Source organism: Zootoca vivipara, chromosome 14 (assembly GCF_965207765.1).
Source record: "Zootoca vivipara chromosome 14, rZooViv2.hap1.1, whole genome shotgun sequence".
NCBI classification, from domain to species: domain Eukaryota; kingdom Metazoa; phylum Chordata; class Lepidosauria; order Squamata; family Lacertidae; genus Zootoca; species Zootoca vivipara.
Genome location: NC_142597.1, coordinates 32,957,002 through 32,971,867, shown reverse-complemented (window position 1 = coordinate 32,971,867; position 14,866 = coordinate 32,957,002). Strand labels below are relative to the sequence as shown.

The 14,866-nt window shown below is 42.8% G+C and overlaps 1 protein-coding gene across 2 annotated transcripts; it reads left to right on the top strand.

The window, feature by feature from the left end:
- Positions 1 to 2,825: 2,825 nt before the first annotated feature.
- LOC118096884 (putative methyltransferase DDB_G0268948) lies at positions 2,826 to 14,530 on the top strand. Of its 2 annotated transcripts, XR_004693980.3 has the most exons (7): positions 2,826 to 2,989; positions 4,625 to 4,785; positions 5,337 to 5,550; positions 7,885 to 7,985; positions 8,433 to 8,570; positions 12,093 to 12,266; positions 13,980 to 14,530. XR_004693980.3 is itself a non-coding variant. In XM_035139223.3 (6 exons), exons 1-6 carry the CDS (start codon positions 2,879 to 2,881, stop codon positions 12,181 to 12,183), a joined length of 816 nt encoding a protein of 271 aa, XP_034995114.2. In that variant the 5' UTR covers positions 2,826 to 2,878; the 3' UTR covers positions 12,184 to 13,086. The 2 variants fall into 2 exon arrangements, 1 of the variants encoding a protein (XP_034995114.2); XM_035139223.3 differs by lacking the exon at positions 13,980 to 14,530 and having other exon boundaries at positions 12,093 to 13,086.
- The last annotated feature ends 336 nt before the right edge of the window (positions 14,531 to 14,866 follow it).

Here is a 14,866-nt window from a genome sequence, read left to right as displayed (position 1 = left end):
GGAGGCCCTTCTGAAGGGGCTCAGCAAGCACCAGCAGAGATGGCAGATTTCCAGTCTTCCCAAGTTGTAAATATTGGGGGAGGCATTCCTTTTGACCTTCTCTCAGAAAGCAACTGGCTGAGTTGGTCAATAAGAATGGAGTTGTTGCTAAGGAGAGATGGACTATGGGACTGTGTTGAGACTGAGGTTTCAAGATGGGACTCTGCTGATAAAAAACGACTGGATGAAAGGGCTCGTACTCAAATTATGCTGTGTTTGAGCAACTCCCAGTTACTGCATGTTGCAAATGCCAGCACAGCGTTTGAGTGCTGGAATTTATTAAGGGCAGTGCATGTCAGAGAAACAGCTGGAACTATAATTTCTCTGGCCAGAAGGCTGTTCAGGACTGTTATGAAAGAAGGTGAGAGTTTGAAAACTCATCTTCAAACGCTGAAATCTCTGTTTCTGCAACTACAGCAGTTAAAGGCTTTTACCGTAAGAATAAAAGCAGAATATACTCTGCAAGGACACTCTTTTCGTGGAGTCTTTTGTGCCAGGCAAAGCAGGTCAGAAGCTTTGCCATATTTTTCAAAACACTGACAAAAGCAAGACTAGGGAAAGTTAGGCAAAGGGAAGCGGTGTACAAACTTTAGGGAGTCAATTTATGTTTTTCTTTTTTCTTTGGTATGTTTTGTCCTATTGGCTTTGGTTTTTTTCCCTTTTCTTTCTTTTTTTTGCTAAGGGTATTGGATTGGAATTTTATATTCTATATGTCTCTGTTTTTGTTATTATTCTGTATTTATTTATTTTCTACATGTTATCTTTTTTCCTGCTTATCTGATTGTATTTTGTAATATTTTTTTATATAAAAAATATACAAATAAAGAGATATTTTAATTTAAAAAATTATTTAATGTACTGTACTATATTTGCAACAAAACAAAATTCTATACTGCCTACATTAAGGAGGGGGGGGGGAATCACAGCAAGTGAACAGCATAAAACAAAAACCAGCCATGAACTTGCACCCATGAAACAAATACTGCCTCTTCCCATATGAATTGACTTGGACCCTGCGATCATCTCCTGTGGCCCTCCATGAGACGTCCGGAGATTGGCAACACAAGAACAGGTTCTTTCTGCTATGGCTCCCTATTTGTGGAAAGCTCTCCCCAGGGAGGTTTGTCTTGCTGTTGGCAGCTTCACTCCACCATATCTTCAGACGCCAGGCAAAAACATTCCTCTTCTTCTCCAAGGCCTTTGACTAATTAGAAAAATCTGCCTTGTGAGCTTCGGGTGAAGGGCGGTATGCAAAGTTAGTCAATAATCATCATAATAATAGTCATAAATATAAGGCACATCACAAATCAATAGATCGCTCAAGCCATTAAGCCAGGCACCCCCAAACTGCGGCCCTCCAGATGTTTTGGCCTACAACTCCCATGATCCCTAGCTAACATGACCAGTGGTTGGGGAAGATGGGATTTGTAGTCCAAAAATCTGGAGGGCTGAAGTTTGGGGATGCCTGCTTTAAGCCCAGCGGGTGACTTTGGCTAAAATCAGGCTAAACTGTCTTCCTACACAACCTCACAGGGTTGTAGCGAGGATAAAATAGAGAGGGGGAGAAGTGTGGGGTATAATTCTAATAACAGATAAATAAATAAATAAAAGAGTAATACTGTTGTGTATTAAAGTAATAGCACAGCCAAGTATGTATTGTAATATAGTTTATTGTATTGTATTACATAGTTTATTTGAATGTACAAGTTCCAGCGGGAACGCCTATCATTTGCTGGTTCAGGGTGCAGGATTTGGATCCTCTGCCGGATTGGTTTCCGCGGGAGGGTATCCGTGCCATTGGTTCCCGCCAAAATGTATCTTTTCCCTGCTAGTCTTCTGTTATTATATTTTCCCCATTCCTGTGTTCTGGCTCTTACCTGTTCTTTGAAGTAAAGAGATGTTGTACCAGATCCTCGCCTCCAGCTTATTATCTGCACCGGGCTGAAATCACTGAATAGCCACTACACAACAAATACACTAGTGTGTACAAGTTAGGACAGGGGTCCTCAAACTAAGGCCCGGGGGCCAGATGTGGCCCAACTGCCTTCTAAATCCGGCCCGTGGACAGTCCAGGAATCAGCATGTTTTTACATGAGTAGAATGTGTCCTTCTATTTAAAATGCATCTCTGGGTTATTTTTGGGGCATAGGAATTCGTTCATATTTTTTTTTCAAAATATATTCCGGCCCCCTACAAGTTCTGAGGGACAGTGGACCGGCCTCCTGCTGAAAAAGTTTGCTGACCCCTGAGTTAGGACATTCTCAATGTTACCCACAGCAAGACCTTAAACTTGCCCTGTAATCCAATATTACTGCCTTAAATTATTCCCTCTCCCCATGGAATTCTGGGACCCGTAGTTCTAGGTGGGAAGGAAGGAGGTTAAGAACCTCCAGAATTTTCAGCAGCCTTGCTGAACTGCAATTCCCAAAGGTGGAAGCCTTTTTAAAGCGGCATAAACCCTAAAGCGGCAAGCCTGTTTCGTTGCCGTGTTGTCTGGCCGGCAGCGGTGACAAATGGAAATTAAAGCCAGGTGAATGTAAAGAGATGGTTTGGGGCAGGTTGGTGAGCAGAGGCTGCCTTAGCGGGATTTCAAGAGCTGAATCCTTTGCTGCAAAGAAGTGAGTCAGAGAAATAATTAGCATTGCACAGTCAGCATTGCAAAAGAGGCAGGCTTATTTACAGTGCCAAAGTACAAGAAAGGGGGGGGGGGACATTCCTTATTTGTTAAACATTTAAAGGCGCTGTAATAAATTCTTTCGATGTCAAACATTTAAAAACACCCAGACGCAGAAGGTACAAGCTGTGCTTGCAGAAGGTACAGGCTGTGCTCCGTGGGACCATGGCCACTCGTCTGTTTGAGGATAGGGCTCACGCTGCTTTTTATCAGAAATACAGGTTTTCCCCACAGGAGAACCTACAGGGCGTGATCTTCTCATACCTGGAAGAAAAGGTAAGAACATAATAGTGTGTGTCAGTCTGAACTTGTACCTGTAGATCATTGCATTCGTAGAGTTGGCATAATTTTATGTAAAAGGAGAGCTCCATTATGAACTTTCTTGACTCTGATACTAGTCTTTATCCTGAAGATGTCCTGGAAGACTTCCTGGCCTTCTTAATACTTTAGGAAAAAATTAGCATGGGAAGACCCTTTTCATATGGACCCTTTCCATAACCTAACATTGGTATACAGTGGTACCTCGGTTTATGAACACAGTTGGTTCCGGAAGTCTGTTCATAAACTGAAGCGTTCATAAACTGAAGCGAACTTTCCCATTGAAAGTAATGGAAAGTGAATTAATCTGTTCCAGACGGTCCGCGGAGTACTCAACCTGAAGCGTACTTAACACGAAGCATGGGTGTAATTGGTTCCGGAAGTCTGTTCATAAACTGAAGCAAACTTTCCCATTCAAACTTCTAGCAGGCATAAGGCGAAGGCTAAAAACATATTCATAACAAACAAACATTGGTGTCATGTTTTGGTTTAATTTGTGTACTGTACATGAGTTTCTCTGCTAGTCCCCGTAACTACCTTTCCTGCTCCAGGGCGATTCAAATGGGTGCGGTGACAGTTGCTATTGGTTAACTTGTTAGCACATTTTGGATCCTCACTCTGATAGGGTCCTGCCAAAATCTAAATGTATCCTTTCCCCACCCCCTGCTTCTGAGAGTATAAAAGGAGCTCACCCTTTCCCCCCAGTCAGTCAAGATTCCTACTGCAATAAAGAAGATTGTTTTTGTTATACCTGACTCCTAGCAGTTCCTTGCTGGTATGCTGACTTCACGAAGAGCTGGAATCGCACTCACGACATAACAATTAGAACTCTAGCAAAAGGTCTTAGACCTCTTGGTAGTGTGCCTAGGTAGTCACAAGGGGGTGGCAGTGATATAAGAAGAAAATGGGGTTGGCTTTTACAAGCCAACTCCCCATCAAAGGGACCCAGTATCCCTGAAGTTCATTTCAGAGAAGAACGAGTGAAGGCGGGAACCAATTGAAGAAAGCAGTTTTCTGTTACCACCCCGCCCCCCCCCCATTGTGCAAGGAGGCGAGAGGGGACCCAGAACAAAGGCGTGTAACAACTTTAGAAATCGCACAACTCCTTAGCCAAACACCGTCCCAAAAGCGTCACAGATAAGTCACGAATTGGGTTGTACGAGTAAATCAGATCATGTTCAGAGCTCAGGTTTCTGCAACCACCACTCCCCGGGCTCTGAGCCTTCTTCCCTTGGGGGCTACCCAGCTGGTTCCTCCCGCCATTCTTCTGCGTCCAACCAGCCCGTGACATTTTGTGATAATTAACAGCTGGTTTCACTGTGTTTGAGTGAAAACTGCTCATGTATCGGACCTAGATGGGTACGGCCTTGGGTAAGTCAGGAGTGGGGAAGCCGTGTCCCTCGCGATGTTGTTCCTTTGACTAGAGCTCCCATCCATGCTAACTGTTGGCCATGCTGGCTGGGGCGGACGGGGGGGGGGGGCTGTACTGTCCTAACAACATTGGGGTGGGTGGGTGCGAGATCACAGGTTCCCCAGCCTTGCTGAAAAAGACCTGGCGATGCCTTTCTGAGATGTGTTGCTATCTTTTGTCAGAGAGTGAGCCCCGGGCAGCTGGCAGTGGACGTGGGTTGTGGCTCAGGCCAAAGCGCTCGGATGCTGGCAAAACATTTTGAGAAGGTGGTCGGGACAGACATCAGTGAAGCTCAGATCGAGCAGGCCAGGAGAGCTCCACACCCGCCCAATGTATCTTATCTGTAAGTAGGAGCTGATCTCGCACATGTATGGCTGGGAGAAAGCGGGCAGGAAGACCTTTTTTCGAGAGGGGTCTTGCACAAGGGCGGAGGAAGGGGGTGCGGTGGGGGACGGGTCGCCCCGGGTCTCACCACTGAGGGGGTGACAAAATGCCGGGCAGCACTCACCGCGGGGCCTGCAGCGCGCCCGAGCTGCGTATCTCTCCTGGGAGTAACGCGGTGGCTTGGGTGCCTGCAGGCTCCGCGCTGCCCCCCCCCCCAGTTGTAGGGCGGCTGAGTGAGAGGTGGCAGGCAGACTCCAGAGGCCCCGTGGAGTGCCCTGTCCCTATGGATGGCTCACCGCACCCTCGCCCTGCTCTCACGGGCGGCGCACCCTGCCCCTGGGCACACCGGTCCGAGCGGCTTCCTCTGCCACTGGTCTTGTACCCAGGTTTTGCTGGAAGGTTTCCCATTGGGGCATCTGGTTGGCCACTGAGAACAGGATGCTTAACCAGATGGGCCTTGGGCCTGATCCAGCAGGCTTAGAACAATCACCTTGCCATCTCCTCACACAGGGTGTGCCCTGCCGAAGAGCTCCCTTTCGAAGACGGCTCTGTGGACCTGGTCACGGCGTTTGCGGCTGCCCACTGGTTTGACGGGCCTCGCTTTCTGAGGGAAGTGGAACGAGTTCTCAAGCCGTCAGGCTGTGTGGTCTTCAGCTCCTACAACTTGGACATGCGGTTGTGTTACAAAGATTGTTCAGATGAGCTAACGGAGATCTTCAGAGAGGTCAGCCCATCGCACAGGCCTGCCCAGATCTCTGCCCTCAGACCAACCACACATTTCAGGGCCAATCCTGTCAGTTTCCTAGCCCTAAATGTCTGTTGGGTATTTTTTTTTTAAGTGTCTTTCCTGCAGAAGGACAGCAGAGTCCTTCAATCTATGTTAATTGCGTAAACCTACAAGTCCTGGATTCATTTTAATCCCGCCTGCAAAACACTGGCACTATGGAACAGAATATACGTAATTTCAGGGCCCAGACGAGGACATGAAGGGGATAAGAAAAATCCATCCCACCCTCTGAAATCTGTGCTATGACAAGCTCTTATGGCCAGCTTGCTTTACGTTTTTTGGAGAAGTTTTAAGACCTTCCTATGCAGAAAGATTTGTGGCCGTGTGGCTATTTTCTGTCAGTTTATTACAGTAATATTTATAAAGCCAGTTTCTACATAGCACCATGACTTCCAACACTTTTACCAACCCCCGCTCAGTAATTAAAATATTCCATATACTTTATATACAGTGGTACCTCGGTTTATGAACACAATTGGTTCCGGAAGTCTGTTCATAAACTGAAGCGTTCATAAACTGAAGCGAACTTTCCCATTGAAAGTAATGGAAAGTGGATTAATCTGTTCCAGGCGGTCCGCGGAGTACTTAAACTGAAGGGTTCATAAATTGAAGTGAACTTTCCCATTGAAAGTAATGGAAAGTGGATTAATCCGTTCCAGATGGGTCCGCAGAGTACTCAACCTGAAGCGTACTTAACCCGAAGCATGGGTGTAATTGGTTCCGGAAGTCTGTTCATAAACTGAAGCGTTCATAAACTGAAGCGAACTTTCCCACTGAAAGTAATGGAAAGTGAATTAATCCGTTCCAGATGGTCCGCGGCGTTCGTAAACCGAAAATTCATAAACCGAGGTGTTCATAAACCAAGGTTCCACTGTATATATATACACACACACACACAGAGAGAGAGAGAGAGAGAGAGAGAGAGAGAGAGAGAGAGAGAGAGAGAGAGAGACTCTTACCACATAAAACAAAAGACATCCACGTGGTTTGCAAGGCAGTTGTCAGGGGTTCTTGCGGCTACTCTAGAGTAACGACATTCCGCATGCTGGTTTTTAAACAGTTTTTATTAGTGCAGTCTATTTACAGTGAGACAGGTGTGTAAAAGCATGTCTGCTCATTCCGATGCAGAATCCGGCACTGAACCGCCCCGTGACTTCCTCCAACATAAGAGTCTTGGGACAGTAAACCTCCTTCCCCTCCTTCTCCTGCGTAATTCCGGAACCGGAAGAAAGGGTCTACGCTCCATGTTTTCCTTCTCCCCCCTTTCCCCCTCACTCTCTTCCTCCCTCCTGGGTCATCGGGGCTCTCCCGTGCTGCCAGAGCCCTGGCCCTCTCTCTCCACTTCCTGACTGCTCTCCTCAGCGTCCTTGCTGCCATTGCTGCTTGGGGAGGAGCTGCTTCTGATGAGAGGGGGAGGTTCTCTATACTCTCTTCCCCTTACAGCAGTCTAAAATATTACAGTCAAACCTCAGTTGTCGAATGTAATCCATTCCGGAAGACTGTCCGACTTCTGAAACATATGACAATCGAAAGTTGAAAGCAGAAGCCTCAATACAATAAGGAAACTCAAAACAGAAACCGCGTGGCATGTTTGGCTTCTGAAAATCGTTCGAAAACCAGAGCAGTTATTTCCGGGTTTTCGGTGTTTGGGCACCAAAACGTTCCAAACGGAGACATTCGGGAACCAAGGTCTGACTATAATTTGAAATACCAATTAAAAAAAACATGCTACATAAAATAATAAAACTGACCATTTCAAACACTTATAGCTACTAAAACCTAGGCAGGCATGCGGGAATGAAAAGGTTTTTAGCCAGATATCAATGGGCAGGGAGTTCCAAAGTGGTGCCACAATAAAATATTGATTTCTTGTAAGTGCTGAATGAATGTTATGTGATACTTGTGAAAGGACCAGTTTCACAGATCCCAGCTGTCAAAAGGGCACATACTGGGGGACAGTCTTGAAATATGTTATTCTATAGGCTGCCACACCCACACATTTCCCTCAATGCTTTTATTATTTCCATTTTTCTGCTCCCGATTTCTGCACCTTTAACAGCTCAGCATCCTCTTTTATGCAGCATACTTTGAACAGTGAGATTTTGCAAGCAGAAAAGAAATGACTGTGGCTTCCCATCCACCTCTCTTCCCACCCATATCTCTCTCCCATCTCTCTCTCTCTCTCTCTCTCTCTCTCTCTCTTTCTCTCTTTCTCTCTCTCTCTCTCTCTCTCTTTCTTTTTCTCTTTCTCTCTCTCTTTCTCTTTTCCAGATCCAAGCCCAGCTTTTCAGCTTTAAAAATGAAAAGATCAAATTAGTTGAGAATAATTACCAAGAAATCTTTGATTCTTTGCCATTTCAGGAGAAAAAGAGGTGAGTGGATCAGGCCCTATTGTACAATGCAGTGCATGGACCCAGCCATGCCAATCTTTTCAATCTTCTGCTAAAAACTTTTCTATTCCACCAAGCTTATGCAAACTACCGTATTAAGAACGCATCCACAGTTGTTAAATGATACCCGTTTTTAACCTTTTTTTTACCAACTTACTGAATAGTTGTATGGTTTTGTTGCTATAAACGGCTTTGATATATTTTTATGACACAGCAACATAGAAATATTTTTGTAACTAAACAAATACAAATTGGAAAGTGCAGAACAATGCTGTCATAGTCACTCAGTTGAACAGCCACACTCCCCTGAGCAAACATACATATGATTGATACCACTTTCATCAATCTGGATCAGAGAACTTAGTCAAAAGATGTTCGGACTCTCAACTCAGCACCGCACCTCTCCTAAAGCTTTCTGCTTCTTTCCAGGATGACGGATATTTTCGATAAGATTCCCCTGAGTGTTGCTGAAATAATAGGATTTATCCAGTCACTCACATCGTACCGACGTCATCTGAAAATCCAGCCTGAAGAGGCGAAATCACTTCTCCAAAACACAGAGCGAAGGTGACAAAATCTGTTCGCTGGAGTAAGCCAAATGTGGAAGGGCCAAGGAACCATGCTTAAGTCTGTTAGGAGAGTCGCGTTGAAGTCTTTAGCCTGTGATATTGCATGTCTTTTCATAGATGGCATGCAGTAGAATTTAACGGTTCTCAGCCAAGAGTATGAGATACCAGCAATGTGGGAAGGCTTGGATGTCCATATTTTTTCCTGCGATGAAAATTCAGCTCCAATATGCACGTTGTAATTTTTAATTCAAAAAATTCCCATGTAGAATAACAGAATTGTAGAAGCGGAAGGGGACCACCCCCCCCCCTGATTAGCCCAGGGGTGGAAGGAAGAGATAACCGCGACTAGAAAAGAAGGGCAAACCAAGTTGATGGACTATGCCAAAATGGCAAAATTAACTGGGAAGCTCAGAAATCAAGAGGACGAGAACTTTAAGAAAGAACGGGAAAAGTTTATAATTTATCTACGAGGCCGCTGTAAGCAAGTTAAAACATTAGCAGGATTTTAATCACGCTTGTAAAGTAACGGAAAGTATGGATAATTTAGAAGGATAAAATTTTTGATAAGTATTGATATGCAGTTGTAAATATTATCATTAGGAGCCATGGGAAGGGATGGGTGGGGAAGTCAGGAGATTCAGAGTAATCTTAATATTTGGATTTTGGTTGTTGTTACATGTTTATACTTTTTTTAAAATCAAATTTAAAAAATATTTTTAAAGGAAGGCACTTCTATTTATATTGAGTCTTGAATTTTTATTGGAAAATTTAAGGAAAGAAGAGGAAGTTAAAGGAATCAGAATTGGGGGAAATGTTTATAAAACAAAAGCATTCGCAGATGATATTATTATTACAATTGAGGAACCGACAGAGAACATTCCCCATGCACTTAATATAATAAATGATTATGGGAAATTATCGGGTTTTAAATTAAACATGAATAAGACAAATATGTTAATTAAAAATTTAACAATACAAGAGATCGACCAATTAGAAGCGAAAGTAGGGTTGAAGGTGGTGGAAAAAGCAAAATATCTTGGGATTTGGATAACCAATAACACAAATAATTTAATAAAGGATAATTATAATAGAATTTGGAAAGAAATAAAAAAGGATTTGGAAAATTGGGAACGGTTAAATTTGTCATTGCTCGGTAGAATTGCGGCCGTAAAGATGAATATTCTCCCTAAAATGATTTTTCTGTTCCAGATGATCCCGATTTTAGGTACAGGGGATAATATTTTTCAACAATGGAACAAAAATTTGATAAAATTTATATGGAAACACAAACCTGCTAGAATAAAGTATAAGCTATTGATTGATATTAAAGAAAGAGGGGGCCTGGCATTTCCAGACCTTAATCTCTATCATGATGCGGCAGGCTTTGTGTGGCTAAAAGATTGGATTAAATTGGAAAATAACAAATTATTGGATCTGGAAGGGGTGGGGAACAAATTTGGATGGCATGCCTACCTGGTAGATGATAAGGTTAAAGTACACAAGGACTTCAATAACCATGTAATTAAACGATCCCTTTTAAAAATCTGGAATAAATCTAAAGGATTGTTGGAGCCTAAAACTCCCAGGTGGGCATTGCCAATAGAAATAATTACAGTTAAAAAACTAAATTTGGGGAAAAATTGGGGGAATTATAGGGATTTATTAGAGGTCAGAGAAGGAGATATCAAATTAAAAGAATACGAGGAGATAAAACACCAATTAAATGGATGGTGTCAATATCATCAAATTCATAGTAAATTTAGAGAACATAAACAAAGATCAGGCTTTTTGGAAGAACTCTCTTTATTGGAAAAGAATTTAATACAACCAGAAACCAAAATCATATCAAAGATGTATAATGTGATGTTAGAATGGGAAACCAAAGATGAAATGGGAAAAGAGGCAATGACAAAATGGGCTATCAATATAGGGAAAAATATACAGGTCGACCAATGGGAACGTTTATGGAACAAAACATGGAAATTCACAGCCTCAGAGGGAGTCAGAGAGAACATGATCAAAATGTTCAATAGGTGGCACCTAACCCCGGTCAAAATTCATAAGATGTATAAGACCAAGGATAACTTGTGTTGGAAATGTAGGGGGGGAACGGGGACATACATACATGCATGGTGGCACTGTGAGGGAATTAAAAAAAATTGGAATCAAGTTTTTGAAGAAATAAAAAAAAATACTTAAATATAATATAAAGAAAAGCCCAGAATCCTTTCTGCTGGGGATTATAGATAATACGATTAAACCACAGGATGAGACACTGTTCTTGTACGCAACAGCAGCGGCGAGAACTCTGATCGCATCCTATTGGAAGCAGAAGGAAATACCCAGCATATTGGAATGGCAGGAGAAGCTATTAAGTTATTTGGATTTAGATAACCTGACCAATTCAATTAAAGGACATTTGAATAAAAAATTTCAGCAAAATTGGGATAAATTCGGGGAGTACATAAAGGGACAGTGCCCCATGGTAAAGTCTTGGGTCTATTTTTAGCACCCCATATTGGGCCATAAGAAAACAAAACATGTGGAGATAAGGGATAAGAGAGATTTATTATTTTATTATATTATACTTTGTCTTACAATTTAAATATCAATTGAGGTGATATCCTACAGGAAGACTACTGGACTTGCTTACTGAATTATATTTAATTGGGAATGCAGTAATAGGAAATAATATCTAGAGAAATCTGAGAATAGGGATAAGTGGGAGTCTTTAATGGGAGGAACATAGGTATTAGATCGAGATCTTTAACGAATCCAGAGAATGCTGATATTGGTTGTTTCTGGATGAGAATGATGAGATAAATGTATGTTTTTTCCTTTCTTCTTCTTCTTCTTCTTTTCTCTTTCTCTTTTATTCTTTTTTCTTTCTGCTTTTTTTTCCTCCGGTCTCGGAATATATTCTTTCCTTTTTTCTTTGTTCTTTTCTTTTTATTATTATATAATTTATATAATTTTGTATGTTATGATTTATACGATTTTGTATATTATGATTTAATTTTGTATACATGAATTTGTGTTTGGTATGACTGGGATCTCCGAGTATGTATGGATTGTATTTTAATCTTAAATCTTAATAAAGTCTATTTTAAAACTTTTAAAAAAATAGAAAGGGACCCCTAAGGGTCATCTAGTCCAACCCCCTGCAATGCAGGAATCTCCGCTAACGGATGTGAGTGGCAAAGTCAGAGGTGTTGCCAGATGCCAGCTATCCATGCTTCAAACCTTATGCCAGCTTTATGTCATCAGTCCCATTCCCCCCCACCTGCCGTTTGCCGCATTTTATTGTACCAGTTTGTCACAGAGGCGGCCTCCCAAATTCTTCTAAGTATCTTGCCATTATGCGTCTGGCAAAAGACAACTTATAAGCGATTTGAACCATGAAAAGATTGAGCGGTGCCAGCTCTGGACATTCGGAGACGTTTCGTCCAGTAATTGTTTTCATTTCAATTAACCCCAGAACTAAACCCTGGTTTCTCCTCTCCTGCTTTCCTTCCCCTAGGTTTCTGGAGACGATGGGCGTTTCTTCTCGGGATACCCAGCTGGAGTTGCGCACGAACCACGTTTGCATCTTGGGCTGCAAGAGCTCCTGAGAAGAATGTCAATCTAAATGCACAGGGCAGGGCACATGCGTAGGAAAGCCAGATTTGGACCCCAGCTCTATCAGTCGCAGCAGGTGTGATTCCAGCCATCCATTAATTTCAAGGAGAGTGGGGAACTAGATGCTATCAAAGGGCCAGGAGCTTTCTGAAGCCATTACTTCCTTGCAGCAGTGGCTAGTCTGTCTCCTTGGACCTTGTTCCAAAAGCTCTCTGCAAACGATCCGTTTAGCCCACTGATAGGAGCTGGCAAGCTGTTGGGTGGGGAGGAAGAGAAAAGGGCGTCAGCCCACGTGTTGAAACAGAAAATAAGAGAGCTGGAGGAATCATATCCTCACCGGGAGCTTTACCATTCTTGAGTGTTTTAATTAGCTGTAAACATTCTAATTCGGTAACAGGATCCCAGCCCATTAACAGATCGGTTTTAAGAGGAGGAAACTGGCTCGGCTTAACACTGTTTGGAGCTGTATAGAGCTGGGGAAAATGTTGGTACCATAAGTTAGATGAGGTACTGTTGGTTACAATTTTCCCTTTGGGTGAAACTCCCTGAGCAATTATTTCCCAGAATTTTTTGTCGTCCCGCAATTTAATCACTTTGTCAAGTGCCTCCCATTGTTCCTTCCTGTAGAGGAATTTCTTAAGTTTTAGAGTATTTTATAATGAGAACGCCACCTGTGAAGGTTTACCATGGAGGTCAGAGTCCCTTCCTGTTTTACCTTATTTTGTAGTTGCCTAGCCCAGGATGTTCGAAATGATGGCTATCACCTTCCTTTACACAAATCCCTTCCTGCCGCAGCCGATGCGTCAACCCCCCCCCCTTTTCCAGGAAGAGAGATTATCGACTTCGAGACACCCTCGCCAATTATGCTTCAATAAACTGCCAACATAAAGAATAAATTGTTTATTACTATTTTTACTAAGGTTTTCCTCCCATGTACTCTTCTGAGCTGAGATTTCGTTTACTTTGATACCTTGTTGCAAGCTGTCAAAATGTTCCTTCGAAGTGTCAGCGTAAACGTACCATTGCTGTCAGAATGTAGCCACTCTTTTCCCCCTTACCCGTTACAATATTTATGTAACCCTTCCCTAGAACAGAACTTGAAATGTAACCCCTTGATACCTTTTATTCAATATTGTATCTATTTGATGAAGCATTGCTGCAGACTTGAAATATTGTACGTAGCCCTGTATATTCAGTGGTTCCCAACAGGTGGTCCGGGGACCCCAGGGGTCCGCGAGCTATGCCAGAGGGGTCCGCAAGATGCTATTAGAATAAAAAATATATTAAATATATTTCGTATGATAACAGATTTTTTGTTTTGTCCACTTCCTGCATGAGCAGAGTCTAGCGCAAAACTAGAATTAAATAGAGGCAGTAGTTCTGCTGTATGCCATTAGGTGGCGCTTTACAAACACTACTGTTTTGCAAAGAGGCAGCGCACGCATTCTACTAACGCTCACCTCCCCAAGATGCTTTGCGTGCGTCGGCTTCATTTGTGCGCTACTGCACAGGTACCCTGTCTTCTCCATTCCCCTCCCTCCTCCCTGGCGCGCGCTGCCTCTTTGCAAAACAGTAGTGTTTGTAAACAAAGCGTTGTTTTTCGCGGAAGCTACAGTTCGCGTAGTTAAAAATGGACCGTTGGTTAAAAAGTGGTTCATCTCATTAAGAACTGAAAATTAAAACTAACTGATGGAGTACTCTGTTGTAACTGTAAAAAAACGTATAAATATAAAATATAAATATAAAATATAAAAAGACTCTTAATTTGGCTCTCACTTTTTAATTTTAGGATTAGGAATTAATGGGGGTCCTTGCAACAATAGCGGCTCGATGAGGGGTCCTCGAGAAAATTTTGTTGGGAACCCCTGTTCTATGGACTTCTTTCATGTACCTTTCCCGCCTCGACATCCCCTAAACCACACTGCCATCTAGCTGGTCGCGAACAAATGACACTAATACACAAGTTCAAGGAAGAAAAACAACTTTATTTAGAATTCGATATCACCGACGTCTTCCGCACCTCCGCCCAAGTCGCCCTGAAACAATAAAGGAAATATACGTATGCATCAACTGGACTATCACCGAGAATTATCACCTTTTGTTTTTCCCCATCAAGGACTGTCAATCTTTTGTACATGCCTGATTACCTTTTTCCCCACCCGCTTCCCGCCTTTTCCTCCGCAACTGTGTAACATGGGGAACCGTTCTTATAAAAGTCCAATGCTCCTTTTGTTCTGGGTTATTCACTCCATCTTGCTGTGTGAGGGGGAACCGCTGTTGCAACAGCTTTTTATTTCTTTGTTTCTTTGTTCGTGAATAAACTTTGCCTTGCTTTTGACAGCCCTGGCTTGGTCTCTGTCTTTTCGCAAGCGGTAAGCGGCAGTAATTGCGCTTGCTTGCCGGGATCCCCGGACTCTCCCTGGGTCAGGATCCGATTCACTGGGTTCATAGGGACCCCCCAAAATTTATACAACACCTTATTTTGTAGTTTCCTGAGCAAGGATCTTAGATTCCTACAGTCTTTGTCGAACCAGGCCCTCAAATTGTTTTGTTGTTTGGGAGGATTGGAGTTCGTGAGTAGTGGGAAGAGCGACTCTGAGACCCACTGGAATGTTGAGAAGGGGTCAGAATTAAATTAAATAAACTGGTCCCTCAAGGCCAGTAAATCTGATGAAT

Coding starts and splice junctions, on each gene's coding strand:
- LOC118096884 (XM_035139223.3), top strand. CDS start 2,879: ATGGCCACTCGTCTGTTTGAGGATAGGGCTCACGCTGCTTTTTATCAG. Junction 4,786..5,336: donor CCGCCCAATGTATCTTATCT/GTAAGTAGGAGC, acceptor CTCCTCACACAG/GGTGTGCCCTGCCGAAGAGC. Junction 8,571..12,092: donor CTCCAAAACACAGAGCGAAG/GTGACAAAATCT, acceptor TCCTTCCCCTAG/GTTTCTGGAGACGATGGGCG.